We start from the raw sequence: 26,131 nt of genomic DNA, 5'->3' as shown, positions 1-26,131 counted from the left end.
GTGATATCACTTCCGGTTCGGGAAAGGGGTAACCACTACTGACTAGGATGTAACCTGAAACCTTTGCAAACCTATTCAGCAAAGGTTTCATAGGGAAAGGAAATGCTCCTTGTTCTAGCGCTTCAGTGAAAAAAAACAGCGTCCCTGCCCCCGATCACTTGAGGCGCTGGGGGCCATTATCAATGGAGTGCAAATGAAAGCCTAGTTTCAAAGAGCTTCCGGTTTCCAATGGAATGCAGGACCGGAGTGCAAAAGCGCATGCACGGTCACTTATATGGTTACATGGGAGTACTAGCCAAAAAGGCCGGACTGATGGTGTACTCTATAGATAATCAAAAAAGTGATAGCGTAGATAGAAAGAGGGCATTGTGTGTAATTTATCATAGCATAAAAAAAACTGTGCATTCCATTGGTGAAATATATAAATCTCTAGATATACATATCTCTATATATAAAAAGTAGTACAATGGTAGAGCCGTATCAAGAGCGATGTGGGTATGTGTCATCCCTATACAGGGCTTCTCTCTTTTCGAACCACAGCTCAAACTGGGCTCTGGCGTTCTTCCATGCCACAAACATATCGTCCGAAGGATGGTTTGAAAATCCAGATAATCTTTCTGCGAGGTGTTACTGGATGACATGTATTTGTTATGCACTACTTTCTTCATTCGAGCCACATATGCAATAATATGACCCCTAATAACAGCCTTTGCCGTCTCCCAAAACAGCGCCGGTTCTTCCTTGTGAGCACCATTACCGATTTCGAAATCCCCCCTACCATTTGTGTAGCTGCTCCTTGAAATTAGCATCATGCAGCAAAAATGAAGGGAAGTGCCAAGAGTAGGCCTGTGCAGTGGGGCGGTAGTCTTCTTGTTTGAAGGCTATGTACCCCTTTGGGGGCAATATTTTTTATTATTGCATTTTACTTATTTTGAGCTAAAAAAATCTTTTCTTCAATTGGTCTTTATTAACAATATGGAATACTTTTTTCTGTACAGAGCTGAGATGCTCTACTAGCTCCTTATCTCTGCTCTGTCAGACCGGGAGCAGACGGGCTCCTCATCTCTGCTCTGTCAGACCGGGAGCTGACTGGCTCCTCATCTCTGCTCTGTCAGACCGGGAGCAGACGGGCTCCTCATCTCTGCTCTGTCAGACCGGGAGCTGACTGGCTCCTCATCTCTGCTCTGTCAGACCGGGAGCTGACTGGCTCCTTATCTCTGCTCTGTCAGACCGGGAGCTGACTGGCTCCTTATCTCTGCTCTGTCAGACCGGGAGCTGACTGGCTCCTTATCTCTGCTCTGTCAGACCGGGAGCTGACTGGCTCCTTATCTCTGCTCTGTCAGACCGGGAGCTGACTGGCTCCTTATCTCTGCTCTGTCAGACCGGGAGCTGACTGGCTCCTTATCTCTGCTCTGTCAGACCGGGAGCTGACTGGCTCCTTATCTCTGCTCTGTCAGACCGGGAGCTGACTGGCTCCTTATCTCTGCTCTGTCAGACCGGGAGCAGACGGGCTCCTTATCTCTGCTCTGTCAGACCGGGAGCAGACGGGCTCCTTATCTCTGCTCTGTCAGACCGGGAGCTGACGGGCTCCTTATCTCTGCTCTGTCAGACCGGGAGCTGACTGGCTCCTTATCTCTGCTCTGTCAGACCGGGAGCAGACAGGCTCCTTATCTCTGCTCTGTCAGACCAGGAGCAGACGGGCTCCTTATCTCTGCTCTGTCAGACCGGGAGCAGACGGGCTCCTTATCTCTGCTCTGTCAGACCGGGAGCAGACGGGCACCTTATCTTTGCTCTGACATAACAAAAACTCATTGCACAGGTCTTACTGATAAGAATGTGGCTTAAAATAAGTGTTTATGTAATCTTAGTAGTTTAGAGAGAAGGGTAATTAGAGGCACAAAGTGAAAGTACCAGTCACACAGCTAGAAAAACTGTTAACCCTTTCTGACTGAACCACTCAATATTTTTAATAAAGGCCAATTGAAAATATATGATTTTTAGCCAAAAATAAGTTAAATGCCATCATAAAAACATTGACTCCAAAAGGTGTGCATAGCCTTTAAGCCTAACTGGTGCATGGTCTGATATCAGCATTTGTTCAATATTAGCAGATGATACTCTGGAAAGTAAAGAACGGCTGATAAAAATATAATCTATTTGGGACACGAGAATGTATATTCCTTGCCATCCGAGTGGCCACGTCTCCATGAATCTATCAAGTTGCGGTCCGATATCAAGGGACCCAAAACCTTATCTTAGGGCCTGGGAGCTGATATCAGGGCTGATATGGTTCCAGAACCATAGTTACATTAAAATCTCCCCAATACCTGGGGATCCAATGACAAGGTTGCGGAGACTGAAAGAACTCTATTTTCACCTTTTGGACCACAGATATATTAAATGGTAGGCGCACCACTGCATGTGCTACTCTCCCCTCCGAATCAGCCTCATTCAACTGCAAGGTGAACGACAGATTTTTATGAAACAATATAAGGACACCCGCTTTACAGTTGACCGCTGGAGACCCCAAAACTTCCCCAACCCAGAGTTTTTTCATGCAGTGAAAATCAGATACCGGTAAGTGCGTCTCCTGTAAGAGTGCAATATCTGGCTTTAACTTTTTGAGATGTCGAAAGACCATCAAACGCTTCCGGGAAGAGCAGCCCCTTCACATTCCAGGTTATGACATTACTCATTTTTCATCACCCTCTAAGATACTTAGCATTTTCCGTGGAACCCCCACCATCTAGTTCCACTAGCCAGATAAATACAGTAGAGTGGTATGAGGTACGGTTCCCCTGTGGTGCCAAATCAAAACATGTGGCATAGTAAAACATACAGAAAAAACTACTGAAACCGCCTTCAGGGAATGTCGCTCTTCTATGGGGCTTCACTTTTTTCTGACATGCGAGATCCCCCCACACCCCTAAGAAGCAAGACATCTAGCACACGAACAAACCAAAAAGGTCCATTGTAAAGTATTTATCTCCCGAACATAGATGAAAGGCACAGAAAAGCTCTCGCCAGAGAGAGTGAAGGTAAGTCAATGAGCGACCTGAACTGAGAGCGTCATATAGCCTGGTCAAAATGACCTTTTACTTGCCACCTCTGTGGTGGGGAGTCTTGGGGGGCCTCTGTGCCTTGGGAACTTAACTTGGAGGAATACTGTCCACTGAGGATCCCGGCGATTTCTGGGGATCAGAGGGGTCCGTGGCTTCTGAAGACTGAGACAAATATTCCGCTAAAGCTGCCTCGGCCTCTTGGGAATCTCGGAATTAATGCAAGGATCCTTCTGGGTAGGTTAGTCGCAATGTGGCTGGATACCGTAGCTGGCATCTCCATCCCTATTTATGCAACCCTGAGCACAGATGGCTAAATCATCTCCTTTGTTTGGTCAGCTCGGCCAAGTAGTCAGCGAAGATGAGGATCTTTAAGTTGGAGATATTAACCGGAATTTGTATTTCACCATGACTTTGCGAGGTCTAGCCGGTTTGTTGTGGCCTTCCATGATCCTGGTTTTCGTGTGTTCCGTAAAAACAGGCAATTGGCTTTTTCAACCCTGCATAGTGAAGCAATTCCCAAAGCGCCGGGAAATCTTCCGAACACAACTTGTGTAACTCAGCAGGAGGAACCGATTTCGGGACTCCTACTCTACGGAGGTTGTTGCGGCAATCTATTTTCCAGGTTTTCTATTTTTTCAGCCATGCAGGTCTGGGTCTGGATTCGGTCCCTGATATGTAAATGGGCGCGCACCATGTCATCTTCTGTGGCTGATATGCGCTGCTCCGCTTTCCCAAATCTGGTCATATTCGACGCTCTCTCTTTCTGCAGGGTCTTCAACGAGGCCTGTACTGTGGAGGCAAGGGTGGATAGTATATCGGGGGTAATTCTTTTTGGCACTGCCACAGCCACAGCTAGATTTTTGTACTCTATGCGGAGGTGCTGCGTACTCGAGTCTGAGTCGCCTTCATTGTCTGGGCTGGGCGGTGGTGCACGTGTTTCTTCTCTTTGGTGAAGCACGGCCCAGTGCCACATGGTGGGAGACATTGTTGGTCTGCATGTATTTCATCTCCTATGTTATCGGATGTAGGAAGATAGAGTGCTGAAGCAGCGTCTTTCTCCAAAACAAATGGGAAAATAGGGCAGAAAAGCGGAGCAGTCTGAGTGAAGTAGGCAAGGCGTGGACGGAGCTACTCTCTGCCCACATGTCAGTGCTGGAAGCCCAAATTTATCATTTCTAGAGTTAGCATTCCTTTAAACAGTTTCAATGGATAATTGCATTTGTACTCATATCTGCATTACCGGTACCTACACCCAACAACTGTGCATGGATCTCTTAAAAAGGGTTTTCTGAGATCCTGATATTGATGACCTAACCCCAGGACAGGTCATCAATATCAGATCGGTGGGAGTTCGACATCCACAACACCAGCCAATCAGCTGTTTGAGGAGACGGTAGACTCCTGGCTGCTTACCAGGCACAGTGCCATGTCCATTGGAGAGCGGCTGTGCTCGATATTGCAGATTATCCCCATCCACTTAAATGTGAGTGAGCTGGGCCTAGGCCATGTGAAGTCACTGGCCAAGGACTAGGCTGCAGAGCCCACTAGAGGCCATGGCCTCTTTAAACAGCTAATCAGCAGAGGTTTTGGGACTTGGAGCCCCACCAACCTGATATTGATGACCTATCCTGAGGAGAAGTCATCAGTATTAGGATCTCAGAAAACCCCTTTAATGAATAATTATATCCTGGATCAGTCTCTGAACTTTGGAAAAGACTCGAGTTCATTGCAAGAGATCAGTCAATAATGTATTGTAACATTTTAATAGCAAAAAATATCCTCTCTAGAAACAAATGCAAGAATCTAAAACCAACAAAGACTAAGGGGGAGATTTATTAAGACTGGCGCTTTCTGTGCTTGCCTTGATCTCCCCCGAGTCACATGCCTCACCCCCCTGTAGTCCGTGCACCTAACCAGAGCTGGTGTAGATTTCTGCCTTCATTTACACAAGGAAACTGGTGTAAAAGATGATAAATTTGTCGCTGAGGCTGGTCATGCCCCCTTACCGGCCCTTGTCACACACCCTTTTAAAAACGTGGCGAGGACTGCAAAAAAGGGGTGATGCAACAATTTTTTCAAAAGTGGCTCTTGTGACTTTAACACCACTTAGTTTATCAGGAGGCATCCATCCCAAGAGGGAGCGGACAGCACATCCATTGTAGATGGAGGGGAACCTCTGCCAGGATTACAGTTCGTTGCTATTCAGATACTTCTGATCCTGCAGTCGATTCTTTCTTTGCATTTCCAGCTCTTTGGCTCGGAGCCAGGTCTCGCGAGACAACGAGGTTTGACCAGTGCCGAGTGACAGCAACCTGCAAAGAGGGGATTGATCACACGTCATATAACCAAAGACCAATATCACATGTTGCTGGGGAAAAGCCCCAAAACTACACTCTGCCCTGGGGTCACTCACCGCGCTACCACCAGCAAGCGATGCAGGTCGTCTGCGCTGATACTCTGCGGGTCGCCTTTCCTCATGTCTACAAAATCATCCTCCACAGCCTGAAGAAAGCACAAAACACAGAGACACAATCAATATACAAAGCATGGGAGAGCCGGATATTCATCGAGAGACCCCGAGGAGTCTACATCAGGCAGAAATGCAGCTTTCACAGGGGAAAAAATAATAATAATTTATATATATATTCGATAAAATGAGGACAGCACTATATAGATATAATGAGGGCAGCACTATAGATATAATGAGGGCAGCACTATATAGATATAATGAGGGCAGCACTATATATATATATAGATATAATGAGGGCAGCACTATATATATATATAGATATAATGAGGGCAGCACTATATATATATAATGAGGGCAGCACTATAGATATATATATAATGAGGGCAGCACTATATATATATATATAATGAGGGCAGCACTATAGATATATATAATGAGGGCAGCACTATATATATGTATAATGAGGGCAGCAATATAGATATATATATATAATGAGGGCAGCACTATATATATATATAATGAGGGCAGCACTATATATATACAGTGGGGGAAATAATTATTTGACCCCTCACTGATTTTGTAAGTTTGTCCAATGACAAAGAAATGAAAAGTCTCAGAACAGTATCATTTCAATGGTAGGTTTATTGTAACAGTGGCAGATAGCACATCAAAAGGAAAATCGAAAAAATAACTTTAAATAAAAGATAGCAACTGATTTGCATTTCATTGAGTGAAATAAGTATTTGAACCCTCTAACAAAAAAAGACTTAATACTTGGTGGAAAAACCCTTGTTTGCAAGCACAGAGGTCAAACGTTTCTTGTAATTGATGACCAAGTTTGCGCACATTTTAGGAGGAATGTTGGTCCACTCCTCTTTGCAGATCATCTCTAAATCCCTAAGGTTTCGAGGCTGTCTCTGTGCAACTCTGAGCTTGAGCTCCCTCCATAGGTTTTCGATTGGATTAAGGTCCGGAGACTGACTAGGCCACTCCATGACCTTAATGTGCTTCTTCTTGAGCCACTCCTTTGTTGCCTTTGCTGTATGTTTTGGGTCATTGTCGTGCTGGAACACCCATCCACGACCCATTTTCAGTTTCCTGGCAGAGGGAAGGAGGTTGTCGCTCAGGATTTCACGATACATGGCTCCGTCCATTTTCCCGTTTATGCGAATAAGTTGTCCTGTGCCCTTAGCAGAAAAACACCCCCAAAGCAAAATGTTTCCACCCCCATGCTTGACGGTGGGGACGGTGTTTTGGGGGTCATAGGCAGCATTTTTCTTCCTCCAAACACAGCGAGTTGAGTTAATGCCAAAGAGCTCTATTTTGGTCTCATCAGACCACAGCACCTTCTCCCAGTCACTCTCTGAATCATTCAGGTGTTCATTGGCAAACTTCAGACGGGCCTGCACATGTGCCTTCCTGAGCAGGGGGACCTTGCGAGCCCTGCAGGATTTTAATCCATTGCGGTGTAATGTGTTTCCAATGGTTTTCTTGGTGACTGTGGTCCCTGCTAATTTGAGGTCATTAACTAACTCCTCCCGTGTAGTTCTAGGATGCTTTTTCACCTTTCTCAGAACCATTGACACCCCACGAGGTGAGATCTTGCGTGGAGCCCCAGAGCGAGGTCGATTGATGGTCATTTTGTGCTCCTTCCATTTTCGAACAATCGCACCAACAGTTGTCACCTTCTCTCCCAGCTTCTTGCTAATGGTTTTGTAGCCCATTCCAGCCTTGTGCAGGTCTACAATTTTGTCTCTGACATCCTTGGACAGCTCTTTGGTCTTTCCCATGTTGGAGAGTTTGGAGTCTGCTTGATTGATTGATTCTGTGGACAGGTGTCTTTTATACAGGTGACTAGTTAAGACAGGTGTCCTTAATGAGGGTGACTAATTGAGTAGAAGTGTCTAACCACTCTGTGGGAGCCAGAACTCTTAATGGTTGGTAGGGGTTCAAATACTTATTTCACTCAATGAAATGCAAATCAGTTGCTATCTTTTATTTAAAGTTTTTTTTTTCGATTTTCCTTTTGATGTGCTATCTGCCACTGTTACAATAAACCTACCATTGAAATGATACTGTTCTGAGACTTTTCATTTCTTTGTCATTGGACAAACTTACAAAATCAGTGAGGGGTCAAATAATTATTTCCCCCACTGTACATAATGAGGGCAGCACTATATATATATATATATATAATGAGGGCAGCACTATATATATAATGAGGGCAGCACTATATATATATAATGAGGGCAGCACTATATATATATATAATGAGGGCAGCACTATAGATATATATAATGAGGGCAGCACTATATATATATATATATATATAATGAGGGCAACACTATATATATATAATGAGGGCAGCACTATATATATAATGAGGGCAGCACTATATATATAATGAGGGCAGCACTATATATATATATAATGAGGGCAGCACTATATATATAGATATAATGAGGGCAGCACTATATATATATATATATAATGAGGGCAACACTATATATATAATGAGGGCAGCACTATATATATAATGAGGGCAGCACTATATATATAATGAGGGCAGCACTATATATATATAGATATAATGAGGGCAGCACTATAGATATATATAATGAGGGCAGCACTATATATATAATGAGGGCAGCACTATATATAGATATAATGAGGGCAGCACTATATATATATATAATGAGGGCAGCACTATAGATATATATAATGAGGGCAGCACTATATATATATATATATAATGAGGGCAACACTATATATATAATGAGGGCAGCAATATATATATATATAATGAGGGCAGCACTATATATATATAGATATAATGAGGGCAGCACTATAGATATATATAATGAGGGCAGCACTATATATATATATATAATGAGGGCAGCACTATATATAGATATAATGAGGGCAGCACTATAGATATATATAATGAGGGCAGCACTATATATATATAGATATAATGAGGGCAGCACTATATATAGATATAATGAGGGCAGCACTATATATATATATATAATGAGGGCAGCACTATAGATATATATATATAATGAGGGCAGCACTATAGATATATAATGAGGGCAGCACTATATATAGATATAATGAGGACAGCACTATATATATATATATAATGAGGGCAGCACTATAGATATATAATGAGGGCAGCACTATATATAGATATAATGAGGGCAGCACTATATATATATATATAGATATAATGAGGGCAGCACTATATATAGATATAATGAGGGCAGCACTATATATATATATAATGAGGGCAGCACTATAGATATATATATATAATGAGGGCAGCACTATAGATATATATAATGAGGGCAGCACTATATATATATATATAATGAGGACAGCACTATATATATATATATAATGAGGGCAGCACTATAGATATATAATGAGGGCAGCACTATAGATATAGATATAATGAGGGCAGCACTATATATATATATAGATATAATGAGGGCAGCACTATATATATATATAGATATAATGAGGGCAGCACTATAGATATATAATGAGGGCAGCACTATATATATATATAATGAGGGCAGCACTATATATATATAATGAGGGCAGCACTATATATAGATATAATGAGGGCAGCACTATATATATATATAATGAGGGCAGCACTATATATATATATATATAATGAGGGCAGCACTATATATATATATATAGATATAATGAGGGCAGCACTATATATAGATATAATGAGGGCAGCACTATATATAGATATAATGAGGGCAGCACTATATATATATAATGAGGGCAGCACTATATATATATATAATGAGGGCAGCACTATATATATATATATATAATGAGGGCAGCACTATATATATATATAATGAGGGCAGCACTATAGATATATATATATAATGAGGGCAGCACTATATATATATATATATATATAATGAGGGCAGCACTATATATATATAATGAGGGCAGCACTATATATAGATATAATGAGGGCAGCACTATATATATATATATAATGAGGGCAGCACTATATATATATATATAGATATAATGAGGGCAGCACTATATATATATATATAATGAGGACAGCACTATATATATATAATGAGGGCAGCACTATAGATATATAATGAGGGCAGCACTATATATATATATATAATGAGGGCAGCACTATAGATATATAATGAGGGCAGCACTATAGATATATAATGAGGGCAGCACTATATATATAGATATAATGAGGGCAGCACTATAGATATATATAATGAGGGCAGCACTATATATATATATATATAATGAGGGCAGCACTATATATATAATGAGGACAGCACTATATATATATATATATATATAATGAGGGCAGCACTATAGATATATATAATGAGGGCAGCACTATATATATATATATATATATATATAATGAGGGCAGCACTATAGATATATATATATAATGAGGGCAGCACTATATATATATATAATGAGGGCAGCACTATATATATATATATAATGAGGGCAGCACTATATATAGATATAATGAGGGCAGCACTATAGATATATATAATGAGGGCAGCACTATATATATATATAATGAGGGCAGCACTATATATATATATAATGAGGGCAGCACTATATATAGATATAATGAGGGCAGCACTATAGATATATATAATGAGGGCAGCACTATATATAGATATAATGAGGGCAGCACTATATAGATATAATGAGGGCAGCACTATAGATATATAATGAGGGCAGCACTATATATATATATATATATATATATAATGAGGGCAGCACTATATATATATATAATGAGGGCAGCACTATATATATATATAATGAGGGCAGCACTATATATATATATAATGAGGGCAGCACTATAGATATATAGATATAATGAGGGCAGCACTATAGATATATATATATATATAATGAGGGCAGCACTATATATATATATATATATAATGAGGGCAGCACTATATATATATATAATGAGGGCAGCACTATATATATATATAATGAGGGCAGCACTATAGATATATAATGAGGGCAGCACTATATATAGATATAATGAGGGCAGCACTATATATAGATATAATGAGGGCAGCACTATATATATATATAATGAGGGCAGCACTATATATAGATATAATGAGGGCAGCACTATATATAGATATAGATATAATGAGGGCAGCACTATATAGATATAATGAGGGCAGCACTATATAGATATAATGAGGGCAGCACTATATATAGATATAGATATAATGAGGGCAGCACTATAGATATATATAATGAGGGCAGCACTATATATAGATATAATGAGGGCAGCACTATATATAGATATAGATATAATGAGGGCAGCACTATATATAGATATAGATATAATGAGGGCAGCACTATATAGATATAATGAGGGCAGCACTATATATAGATATAGATATAATGAGGGCAGCACTATAGATATATAATGAGGGCAGCACTATATATATATATAATGAGGGCAGCACTATAGATATATATAATGAGGGCAGCACTATATATAGATATAATGAGGGCAGCACTATATATAGATATAATGAGGGCAGCACTATAGATATAGATATAATGAGGACAGCACTATATATATATATAATGAGGGCAGCACTATAGATATATAATGAGGGCAGCACTATATATAGATATAATGAGGGCAGCACTATATATAGATATAATGAGGGCAGCACTATAGATATATATAATGAGGGCAGCACTATAGATATATATAATGAGGGCAGCACTATATATAGATATAATGAGGGCAGCACTATATATAGATATAGATATAATGAGGGCAGCACTATATATAGATATAGATATAATGAGGGCAGCACTATAGATATATAATGAGGGCAGCACTATATATATATAATGAGGGCAGCACTATATATAGATATAATGAGGGCAGCACTATATATATATAATGAGGGCAGCACTATAGATATAGATATAATGAGGGCAGCACTATATATATATATAGATATAATGAGGGCAGCACTATAGATATAGATATAATGAGGGCAGCACTATATATATATATAATGAGGGCAGCACTATATATATATATATATAATGAGGGCAGCACTATATATAGATATAATGAGGGCAGCACTATATATATATATAATGAGGGCAGCACTATAGATATAGATATAATGAGGGCAGCACTATATATATATATAATGAGGGCAGCACTATATATATATATATATATAATGAGGGCAGCACTATATATATATATAATGAGGGCAGCACTATATATAGATATAATGAGGGCAGCACTATAGATATAGATATAATGAGGGCAGCACTATATATATATATATATATATATAATGAGGGCAGCACTATATATATATATAATGAGGGCAGCACTATAGATATATATATATATAATGAGGGCAGCACTATATATATATATATATAATGAGGGCAGCACTATAGATATATATAATGAGGGCAGCACTATATATATATATAATGAGGGCAGCACTATAGATATATATAATGAGGGCAGCACTATATATATATATATAATGAGGGCAGCACTATATATATATATAATGAGGGCAGCACTATATATATATATATATATAATGAGGGCAGCACTATATATAGATATAATGAGGGCAGCACTATAGATATATATATAATGAGGGCAGCACTATATATATATATAATGAGGGCAGCACTATAGATATATAGATATAATGAGGGCAGCACTATATATATATATAATGAGGGCAGCACTATAGATATATAGATATAATGAGGGCAGCACTATAGATATATATATATAATGAGGGCAGCACTATAGATATATATATATATATAATGAGGGCAGCACTATATATATATATATATAATGAGGGCAGCACTATAGATATATAATGAGGGCAGCACTATATATAGATATAATGAGGGCAGCACTATATATATATATATATAATGAGGGCAGCACTATATATATATATATATATAATGAGGGCAGCACTATATATAGATATAATGAGGGCAGCACTATAGATATATATATAATGAGGGCAGCACTATATATATATATAATGAGGGCAGCACTATATATATATATAATGAGGGCAGCACTATAGATATATATATAATGAGGGCAGCACTATATATATATATAATGAGGGCAGCACTATATATATATATATATATATATAATGAGGGCAGCACTATATATATATATAATGAGGGCAGCACTATAGATATATAGATATAATGAGGGCAGCACTATATATATATATATATATATATATAATGAGGGCAGCACTATAGATATATATAGATATAATGAGGGCAGCACTATATATATATAATGAGGACAGCACTATATATATATATATAATGAGGGCAGCACTATATATATATAATGAGGGCAGCACTATATATATATATAATGAGGGCAGCACTATAGATATATATAATGAGGACAGCACTATATATATATATATAATGAGGGCAGCACTATATATATATATAATGAGGGCAGCACTATATATAGATATAATGAGGGCAGCACTATATATATATATAATGAGGGCAGCACTATAGATATATATATAATGAGGGCAGCACTATATATATATATAATGAGGGCAGCACTATATATATATATATAATGAGGGCAGCACTATAGATATATATAATGAGGGCAGCACTATATATATATATAATGAGGGCAGCACTATATATATATATATAATGAGGGCAGCACTATATATATATATAATGAGGGCAGCACTATAGATATATATAGATATAATGAGGGCAGCACTATATATATATATATATATATAATGAGGGCAGCACTATAGATATATAATGAGGGCAGCACTATATATATATATAATGAGGGCAGCACTATAGATATATAATGAGGGCAGCACTATATATATATATATATATAATGAGGGCAGCACTATATATATATATAATGAGGGCAGCACTATAGATATATAATGAGGGCAGCACTATAGATATATATAGATATAATGAGGGCAGCACTATAGATATATAATGAGGGCAGCACTATATATATATATAATGAGGGCAGCACTATAGATATATAATGAGGGCAGCACTATATATAGATATAATGAGGGCAGCACTATATATATATAATGAGGGCAGCACTATATATATATAATGAGGGCAGCACTATAGATATATAATGAGGGCAGCACTATATATATATATATATATATATAATGAGGGCAGCACTATATATATATATAATGAGGGCAGCACTATAGATATATATATATAATGAGGGCAGCACTATAGATATATATATATATAATGAGGGCAGCACTATATATATATATAATGAGGGCAGCACTATATATATATATATATATAATGAGGGCAGCACTATATATATATATATATAGATATAATGAGGGCAGCACTATATATAGATATAATGAGGGCAGCACTATAGATATATATAATGAGGGCAGCACTATATATATATATATATAATGAGGACAGCACTATATATATATAATGAGGGCAGCACTATAGATATATAATGAGGGCAGCACTATATATAGATATAATGAGGGCAGCACTATAGATATATATAATGAGGGCAGCACTATATATATATAATGAGGGCAGCACTATATATATATATATATATATATAATGAGGGCAGCACTATATATATATATATAATGAGGACAGCACTATATATATATATAATGAGGGCAGCACTATATATATATAATGAGGGCAGCACTATATATATATATAGATATAATGAGGACAGCACTATATATATATATAATGAGGGCAGCACTATAGATATATAATGAGGTCAGCACTATATATATATATAATGAGGGCAGCACTATAGATATATATAATGAGGGCAGCACTATATATATATATAATGAGGGCAGCACTATAGATATATATAATGAGGGCAGCACTATATATATATATAATGAGGGCAGCACTATATATATATATATATATATAATGAGGGCAGCACTATAGATATATATATATAATGAGGGCAGCACTATATATATATATATAATGAGGGCAGCACTATATATAGATATAATGAGGGCAGCACTATATATATATATAATGAGGGCAGCACTATATATAGATATAATGAGGGCAGCACTATATATAGATATAATGAGGGCAGCACTATATATAGATATAATGAGGGCAGCACTATATATATATATAATGAGGGCAGCACTATATATATATATAATGAGGGCAGCACTATATATATATATATAATGAGGGCAGCACTATATATATATATAATGAGGGCAGCACTATAGATATATATATATATAATGAGGGCAGCACTATAGATATATATATATATAATGAGGGCAGCACTATAGATATATATAATGAGGGCAGCACTATATATATATATAATGAGGGCAGCACTATATATATATATAATGAGGGCAGCACTATATATATATATAATGAGGGCAGCACTATATATATATATATAATGAGGGCAGCACTATATATAGATATAATGAGGGCAGCACTATATATATATATATATATAATGAGGGCAGCACTATATATATATATATAATGAGGACAGCACTATATATATATAATGAGGGCAGCACTATAGATATATATAGATATAATGAGGGCAGCACTATATATATATATATAATGAGGACAGCACTATATATATATATATATAATGAGGGCAGCACTATAGATATATAATGAGGGCAGCACTATATATATATATAATGAGGGCAGCACTATATATATATATATATAATGAGGGCAGCACTATAGATATATAATGAGGGCAGCACTATATATATATATATAGATATAATGAGGGCAGCACTATATATATATATAATGAGGGCAGCACTATATATATATATAATGAGGGCAGCACTATATATAGATATAATGAGGGCAGCACTATATATATATATATAATGAGGACAGCACTATATATATATAATGAGGGCAGCACTATAGATATATAATGAGGGCAGCACTATATATATATATATAATGAGGGCAGCACTATAGATATATAATGAGGGCAGCACTATAGATATAGATATAATGAGGGCAGCACTATATATATATATATATAATGAGGACAGCACTATATATATATAATGAGGGCAGCACTATAGATATATAATGAGGGCAGCACTATATATATATATATAATGAGGGCAGCACTATAGATATATAATGAGGGCAGCACTATAGATATATATATAATGAGGGCAGCACTATAGATATATATATAATGAGGGCAGCACTATAGATATATATATAATGAGGGCAGCACTATATATATATAATGAGGGCAGCACTATAGATATATATATAATGAGGGCAGCACTATATATATATATATAATGAGGGCAGCACTATATATATAATGAGGGCAGCACTATATATATATATAGATATAATGAGGACAGCACTATATATATATAATGAGGGCAGCACTATATATATATATAGATATAATGAGGGCAGCACTATAGATATATATATATATATAATGAGGGCAGCACTATATATATATAGATATAATGAGGGCAGCACTATATATATATAGATATAATGAGGGCAGCACTATATATATATATAATGAGGGCAGCACTATATATAGATATAATGAGGGCAGCACTATAGATATATATATATATAATGAGGGCAGCACTATATATATATATAATGAGGGCAGCACTATATATAGATATAATGAGGGCAGCACTATAGATATATATATATATATAATGAGGGCAGCACTATAGATATATAGATATAATGAGGGCAGCACTATAGATATATATATATATATAATGAGGGCAGCACTATAGATATATAATGAGGTCAGCACTATATATATATATAATGAGGGCAGCACTATATATATATAGATATAATGAGGGCAGCACTATATATATATAGATATAATGAGGGCAGCACTATATATATATATAATGAGGGCAGCACTATATATAGATATAATGAGGGCAGCACTATATATATATATATATATATAATGAGGGCAGCACTATAGATATATATATATAATGAGGGCAGCACTATATATATATATATAATGAGGGCAGCACTATAGATATATATAATGAGGGCAGCACTATAGATATATATAATGAGGGCAGCACTATATATATATAATGAGGGCAGCACTATATATATATATATAATGAGGGCAGCACTATATATAGATATAATGAGGGCAGCACTATATATATATATAATGAGGGCAGCACTATAGATATATATATAATGAGGGCAGCACTATAGATATATATATAATGAGGGCAGCACTATATAGATATAATGAGGGCAGCACTATATATATATATAATGAGGGCAGCACTATAGATATATATAATGAGGGCAGCACTATATATATATATAATGAGGGCAGCACTATATATATATATAATGAGGGCAGCACTATATATATATAATGAGGACAGCACTATAGATATATATAATGAGGGCAGCACTATATATATATATAATGAGGGCAGCACTATAGATATATATATAATGAGGGCAGCACTATATATATAGATATAATGAGGGCAGCACTATAGATATATATAATGAGGGCAGCACTATATATATATAGATATAATGAGGGCAGCACTATATATAGATATAATGAGGGCAGCACTATAGATATATATATAATGAGGGCAGCACTATATATATAGATATAATGAGGGCAGCACTATAGATATATATAATGAGGGCAGCACTATATATATATAGATATAATGAGGGCAGCACTATATATAGATATAATGAGGGCAGCACTATATATATATATAATGAGGGCAGCACTATATATATATATATAATGAGGGCAGCACTATATATATATAATGAGGGCAGCACTATATATATATATAATGAGGGCAGCACTATATATATATATAATGAGGGCAGCACTATATATATATAGATATAATGAGGGCAGCACTATAGATATAGATATAATGAGGGCAGCACTATATATATATATAGATATAATGAGGGCAGCACTATAGATATAGATATAATGAGGGCAGCACTATATATATATATAATGAGGGCAGCACTATATATATATATAATGAGGGCAGCACTATATATATATATAATGAGGGCAGCACTATATATATATACAATGAGGGCAGCACTATATATATATAATGAGGGCAGCACTATATATATATATAGATATAATGAGGGCAGCACTATAGATATAGATATAATGAGGGCAGCACTATAGATATAGATATAATGAGGGCAGCACTATATATATATATAATGAGGGCAGCACTATATATATATATATAATGAGGGCAGCACTATATATAGATATAATGAGGGCAGCACTATATATATATATAATGAGGGCAGCACTATATATATATATAATGAGGGCAGCACTATAGATATATATATAATGAGGGCAGCACTATATAGATATAATGAGGGCAGCACTATATATATATATAATGAGGGCAGCACTATAGATATATATAATGAGGGCAGCACTATATATATATATAATGAGGGCAGCACTATATATATATATAATGAGGGCAGCACTATATATATATAATGAGGACAGCACTATAGATATATATAATGAGGGCAGCACTATATATATATATAATGAGGGCAGCACTATAGATATAGATATAATGAGGGCAGCACTATAGATATATATATAATGAGGACAGCACTATATATAGATATAATGAGGGCAGCACTATAGATATATATAATGAGGGCAGCACTATATATATATATAGATATAATGAGGGCAGCACTATAGATATATATAATGAGGGCAGCACTATATATATATATATAATGAGGGCAGCACTATAGATATATATAATGAGGGCAGCACTATAGATATATATATAATGAGGGCAGCACTATATATATATATAATGAGGGCAGCACTATATATATATATAATGAGGGCAGCACTATATATATATATAATGAGGGCAGCACTATATATATATATAATGAGGGCAGCACTATATATATATATATATATATATATAATGAGGGCAGCACTATATATATATATATAATGAGGGCAGCACTATAGATATATAGATATAATGAGGGCAGCACTATATATATATATATAATGAGGGCAGCACTATATATATATATATATATATATAATGAGGGCAGCACTATAGATATATATAGATATAATGAGGGCAGCACTATATATAGATATAATGAGGGCAGCACTATATATATATAATGAGGACAGCACTATATATATATATATAATGAGGGCAGCACTATATATATATAATGAGGGCAGCACTATATATATATATAATGAGGGCAGCACTATAGATATATATAATGAGGACAGCACTATATATATATATATAATGAGGGCAGCACTATATATATATAATGAGGGCAGCACTATATATAGATATAATGAGGGCAGCACTATATATATATATAATGAGGGCAGCACTATATATATATATAATGAGGGCAGCACTATAGATATATATAATGAGGGCAGCACTATATATATATATAATGAGGGCAGCACTATATATATATATAATGAGGGCAGCACTATATATATATATAATGAGGGCAGCACTATATATATATATAATGAGGGCAGCACTATATATATATATAATGAGGGCAGCACTATAGATATATATAGATATAATGAGGGCAGCACTATATATATATATATAATGAGGGCAGCACTATATATATATATAATGAGGGCAGCACTATATATATATATATAATGAGGGCAGCACTATATATATATATAATGAGGGCAGCACTATAGATATATATAATGAGGGCAGCACTATAGATATATATAATGAGGGCAGCACTATATATATATATAATGAGGGCAGCACTATAGATATATATAATGAGGGCAGCACTATATATATATATAATGAGGGCAGCACTATAGATATATATAGATATAATGAGGGCAGCACTATATATATATATATAATGAGGGCAGCACTATATATATATATATATATATAATGAGGGCAGCACTATAGATATATATAATGAGGGCAGCACTATAGATATATAATGAGGGCAGCACTATATATATATATAATGAGGGCAGCACTATAGATATATAATGAGGGCAGCACTATATATATATATATATAATGAGGGCAGCACTATAGATATATATATATAATGAGGGCAGCACTATAGATATATATATATAATGAGGGCAGCACTATATATATATATATATAATGAGGGCAGCACTATAGATATATAATGAGGGCAGCACTATAGATATATATAATGAGGGCAGCACTATAGATATATAATGAGGGCAGCACTATATATAGATATAATGAGGGCAGCACTATATATATATAATGAGGGCAGCACTATAGATATATAATGAGGGCAGCACTATATATATATATATATATATATATATAATGAGGGCAGCACTATATATATATATAATGAGGGCAGCACTATAGATATATATATATAATGAGGGCAGCACTATAGATATATATATATATAATGAGGGCAGCACTATATATATATATATATAATGAGGGCAGCACTATAGATATATAATGAGGGCAGCACTATATATAGATATAATGAGGGCAGCACTATATATATATAATGAGGGCAGCACTATAGATATAGATATAATGAGGGCAGCACTATAGATATATAATGAGGGCAGCACTATATATATATATATATATATAATGAGGGCAGCACTATATATATATATATAATGAGGGCAGCACTATAGATATATAGATATAATGAGGGCAGCACTATAGATATATATAATGAGGGCAGCACTATAGATATATATAATGAGGGCAGCACTATATATATATATAATGAGGGCAGCACTATATATATATATAATGAGGGCAGCACTATATAGATATAATGAGGGCAGCACTATATATATATATAATGAGGGCAGCACTATATATATATATAATGAGGGCAGCACTATATATATATATAATGAGGGCAGCACTATATATATATATAATGAGGGCAGCACTATATATAGATATAATGAGGGCAGCACTATATATATATATAATGAGGGCAGCACTATAGATAGATATAATGAGGGCAGCACTATATATATATATAATGAGGGCAGCACTATATATATATATAATGAGGGCAGCACTATATATATATATAATGAGGGCAGCACTATATATATATATATAATGAGGGCAGCACTATATATATAGATATAATGAGGGCAGCACTATATATAGATATAATGAGGGCAGCACTATATATATATAATGAGGACAGCACTATATATATATATATATAATGAGGGCAGCACTATATATATATAATGAGGGCAGCACTATAGATATATATAGATATAATGAGGGCAGCACTATATATAGATATAATGAGGGCAGCACTATATATATATAATGAGGACAGCACTATATATATATATATATAATGAGGGCAGCACTATATATATATATATAATGAGGGCAGCACTATATATATATATAATGAGGGCAGCACTATATATATATAATGAGGGCAGCACTATATATAGATATAATGAGGGCAGCACTATATATATATATAATGAGGGCAGCACTATAGATATATATATAATGAGGGCAGCACTATATATATATATAATGAGGGCAGCACTATATATATATATAATGAGGGCAGCACTATAGATATATATAATGAGGGCAGCACTATATATATATATAATGAGGGCAGCACTATATATATATAATGAGGGCAGCACTATATATATATATAATGAGGGCAGCACTATAGATATATATAGATATAATGAGGGCAGCACTATATATATATATATATATATAATGAGGGCAGCACTATAGATATATATAATGAGGGCAGCACTATAGATATATAATGAGGGCAGCACTATATATATATATAATGAGGGCAGCACTATAGATATATAATGAGGGCAGCACTATATATATATATATATATAATGAGGGCAGCACTATATATATATATATATAATGAGGGCAGCACTATAGATATATATATATATAATGAGGGCAGCACTATAGATATATATATATAATGAGGGCAGCACTATATATATATATATATAATGAGGGCAGCACTATAGATATATAATGAGGGCAGCACTATAGATATATATAGATATAATGAGGGCAGCACTATAGATATATAATGAGGGCAGCACTATATATATATAATGAGGGCAGCACTATAGATATATAATGAGGGCAGCACTATAGATATAGATATAATGAGGGCAGCACTATAGATATATAATGAGGGCAGCACTATATATATAATGAGGGCAGCACTATATATATATAATGAGGGCAGCACTATAGATATATAATGAGGGCAGCACTATATATAGATATAATGAGGGCAGCACTATATATATATAATGAGGGCAGCACTATAGATATAGATATAATGAGGGCAGCACTATAGATATATAATGAGGGCAGCACTATATATATAATGAGGGCAGCACTATATATATATATAATGAGGGCAGCACTATAGATATATATATATAATGAGGGCAGCACTATAGATATATATATATATAATGAGGGCAGCACTATATATATATATAATGAGGGCAGCACTATATATATATATAATGAGGGCAGCACTATATATAGATATAATGAGGGCAGCACTATATATATATAATGAGGGCAGCACTATAGATATATAATGAGGGCAGCACTATATATATATATATATATATATATAATGAGGGCAGCACTATATATATATATAATGAGGGCAGCACTATAGATATATAGATATAATGAGGGCAGCACTATAGATATATATATATAATGAGGGCAGCACTATAGATATATATATATAATGAGGGCAGCACTATATATATATATATATAATGAGGGCAGCACTATAGATATATAATGAGGGCAGCACTATATATAGATATAATGAGGGCAGCACTATATATATATATATATAATGAGGGCAGCACTATATATATATATATATATAATGAGGGCAGCACTATATATAGATATAATGAGGGCAGCACTATAGATATATATATAATGAGGGCAGCACTATATATATATATAATGAGGGCAGCACTATAGATATATATAATGAGGGCAGCACTATATATATATATATAATGAGGGCAGCACTATATATATATATAATGAGGGCAGCACTATATATATATATATATATATATAATGAGGGCAGCACTATATATATATATAATGAGGGCAGCACTATAGATATATAGATATAATGAGGGCAGCACTATATATATATATATAATGAGGGCAGCACTATAGATATATATAGATATAATGAGGGCAGCACTATATATAGATATAATGAGGGCAGCACTATATATATATAATGAGGGCAGCACTATAGATATATATATAATGAGGGCAGCACTATATATATATATATAATGAGGGCAGCACTATATATATATATATAATGAGGGCAGCACTATATATATATAATGAGGGCAGCACTATAGATATATATAATGAGGGCAGCACTATAGATATATATATAATGAGGGCAGCACTATATATATATAATGAGGGCAGCACTATATATAGATATAATGAGGGCAGCACTATATATATATATATAATGAGGGCAGCACTATATATATATATATAATGAGGGCAGCACTATATATATATAATGAGGGCAGCACTATAGATATATAATGAGGGCAGCACTATATATATATATAATGAGGGCAGCACTATATATATATATAATGAGGGCAGCACTATATATAGATATAATGAGGGCAGCACTATATATATATATATATAATGAGGGCAGCACTATATATAGATATAATGAGGGCAGCACTATATATAGATATAATGAGGGCAGCACTATATATATATATAATGAGGGCAGCACTATATATAGATATAATGAGGGCAGCACTATATATATATATAATGAGGGCAGCACTATATATAGATATAATGAGGGCAGCACTATATATAGATATAATGAGGGCAGCACTATATATATATATAATGAGGGCAGCACTATATATATATATATATAATGAGGGCAGCACTATATATATATAATGAGGGCAGCACTATATATATATATATAATGAGGGCAGCACTATATATATATAATGAGGGCAGCACTATAGATATATATAATGAGGGCAGCACTATATATATATATATAATGAGGACAGCACTATATATATATAATGAGGGCAGCACTATATATATATATATATAATGAGGACAGCACTATATATATATAATGAGGGCAGCACTATAGATATATATAATGAGGGCAGCACTATATATATATAATGAGGGCAGCACTATATATATATAGATATAATGAGGACAGCACTATATATATATATAATGAGGGCAGCACTATAGATATATAATGAGGTCAGCACTATATATATATATAATGAGGGCAGCACTATAGATATATATATATAATGAGGGCAGCACTATATATATATATAATGAGGGCAGCACTATAGATATAGATATAATGAGGGCAGCACTATATATATATATAATGAGGGCAGCACTATATATAGATATAATGAGGGCAGCACTATATATAGATATAATGAGGGCAGCACTATATATATATATAATGAGGGCAGCACTATATATATATATAATGAGGGCAGCACTATAGATATATATATATAATGAGGGCAGCACTATAGATATATATATATATAATGAGGGCAGCACTATAGATATATATAATGAGGGCAGCACTATATATATATATAATGAGGGCAGCACTATAGATATATATATATAATGAGGGCAGCACTATAGATATATATAATGAGGGCAGCACTATATATATATATAATGAGGGCAGCACTATATATATATATAATGAGGGCAGCACTATAGATATATATAATGAGGGCAGCACTATATATATATATAATGAGGGCAGCACTATATATATATATAATGAGGGCAGCACTATATATATATATAATGAGGGCAGCACTATATATAGATATAATGAGGGCAGCACTATATATATATATATATAATGAGGGCAGCACTATATATATATATATATAATGAGGACAGCACTATATATATATAATGAGGGCAGCACTATATATATATATATAATGAGGACAGCACTATATATATATATATAATGAGGGCAGCACTATAGATATATAATGAGGGCAGCACTATATATATATAATGAGGGCAGCACTATATATATATATAGATATAATGAGGGCAGCACTATAGATATATATAGATATAATGAGGGCAGCACTATAGATATATAATGAGGGCAGCACTATATATATATAATGAGGGCAGCACTATATATATATATAGATATAATGAGGGCAGCACTATAGATATATATATATATATAATGAGGGCAGCACTATAGATATATATAATGAGGGCAGCACTATATATATATAGATATAATGAGGGCAGCACTATATATATATATAATGAGGGCAGCACTATATATAGATATAATGAGGGCAGCACTATATATATATATATATATATAATGAGGGCAGCACTATAGATATATATATAATGAGGGCAGCACTATATATATATATATAATGAGGGCAGCACTATAGATATATATAATGAGGGCAGCACTATATATATATAATGAGGGCAGCACTATATATATATATATATAATGAGGGCAGCACTATATATATATATATATAATGAGGGCAGCACTATATATATATATAATGAGGGCAGCACTATAGATATATATATAATGAGGGCAGCACTATATATAGATATAATGAGGGCAGCACTATAGATATATATATAATGAGGGCAGCACTATATAGATATAATGAGGGCAGCACTATATATATATATAATGAGGGCAGCACTATAGATATATATAATGAGGGCAGCACTATATATATATAATGAGGACAGCACTATAGATATATATATAATGAGGACAGCACTATATATAGATATAATGAGGGCAGCACTATATATATATATAATGAGGGCAGCACTATATATATATATATATAGATATAATGAGGGCAGCACTATATATATATATAATGAGGGCAGCACTATATATATATAATGAGGGCAGCACTATATATATATAGATATAATGAGGGCAGCACTATAGATATAGATATAATGAGGGCAGCACTATATATATATATAATGAGGGCAGCACTATATATATATATATAATGAGGGCAGCACTATATATAGATATAATGAGGGCAGCACTATATATATATATAATGAGGGCAGCACTATATATATATATAATGAGGGCAGCACTATAGATATATATATAATGAGGGCAGCACTATATAGATATAATGAGGGCAGCACTATAGATATATATAATGAGGGCAGCACTATATATATATATA

General features: G+C 34.6%; 1 protein-coding gene across 1 annotated transcript in view; it reads right to left on the bottom strand.

Annotated features, from left to right (window-relative positions):
* Positions 1-4,804: 4,804 nt before the first annotated feature.
* Positions 4,805-26,131, bottom strand: part of LOC121004788 (minichromosome maintenance complex binding protein) — a 119,192-nt gene continuing 97,865 nt past the window's right edge. Inside the window, exons 15-16 of the mRNA XM_040437148.1 lie at positions 5,476-5,564; positions 4,805-5,374 (exon numbers count right to left, since the gene is read on the bottom strand). Coding sequence (XP_040293082.1) covers positions 5,248-5,374; positions 5,476-5,564 — 216 coding nt within the window. The 3' untranslated portion in view covers positions 4,805-5,247. The remainder of the gene's footprint in view (positions 5,375-5,475; positions 5,565-26,131) is intronic.

Source organism: Bufo bufo, chromosome 6 (genome assembly GCF_905171765.1).
Source record: "Bufo bufo chromosome 6, aBufBuf1.1, whole genome shotgun sequence".
Classification (NCBI taxonomy): domain Eukaryota; kingdom Metazoa; phylum Chordata; class Amphibia; order Anura; family Bufonidae; genus Bufo; species Bufo bufo.
The sequence above is the reverse complement of the archived record's forward strand: the minus strand, read 5'-3'. Positions and strand labels throughout refer to the sequence as shown.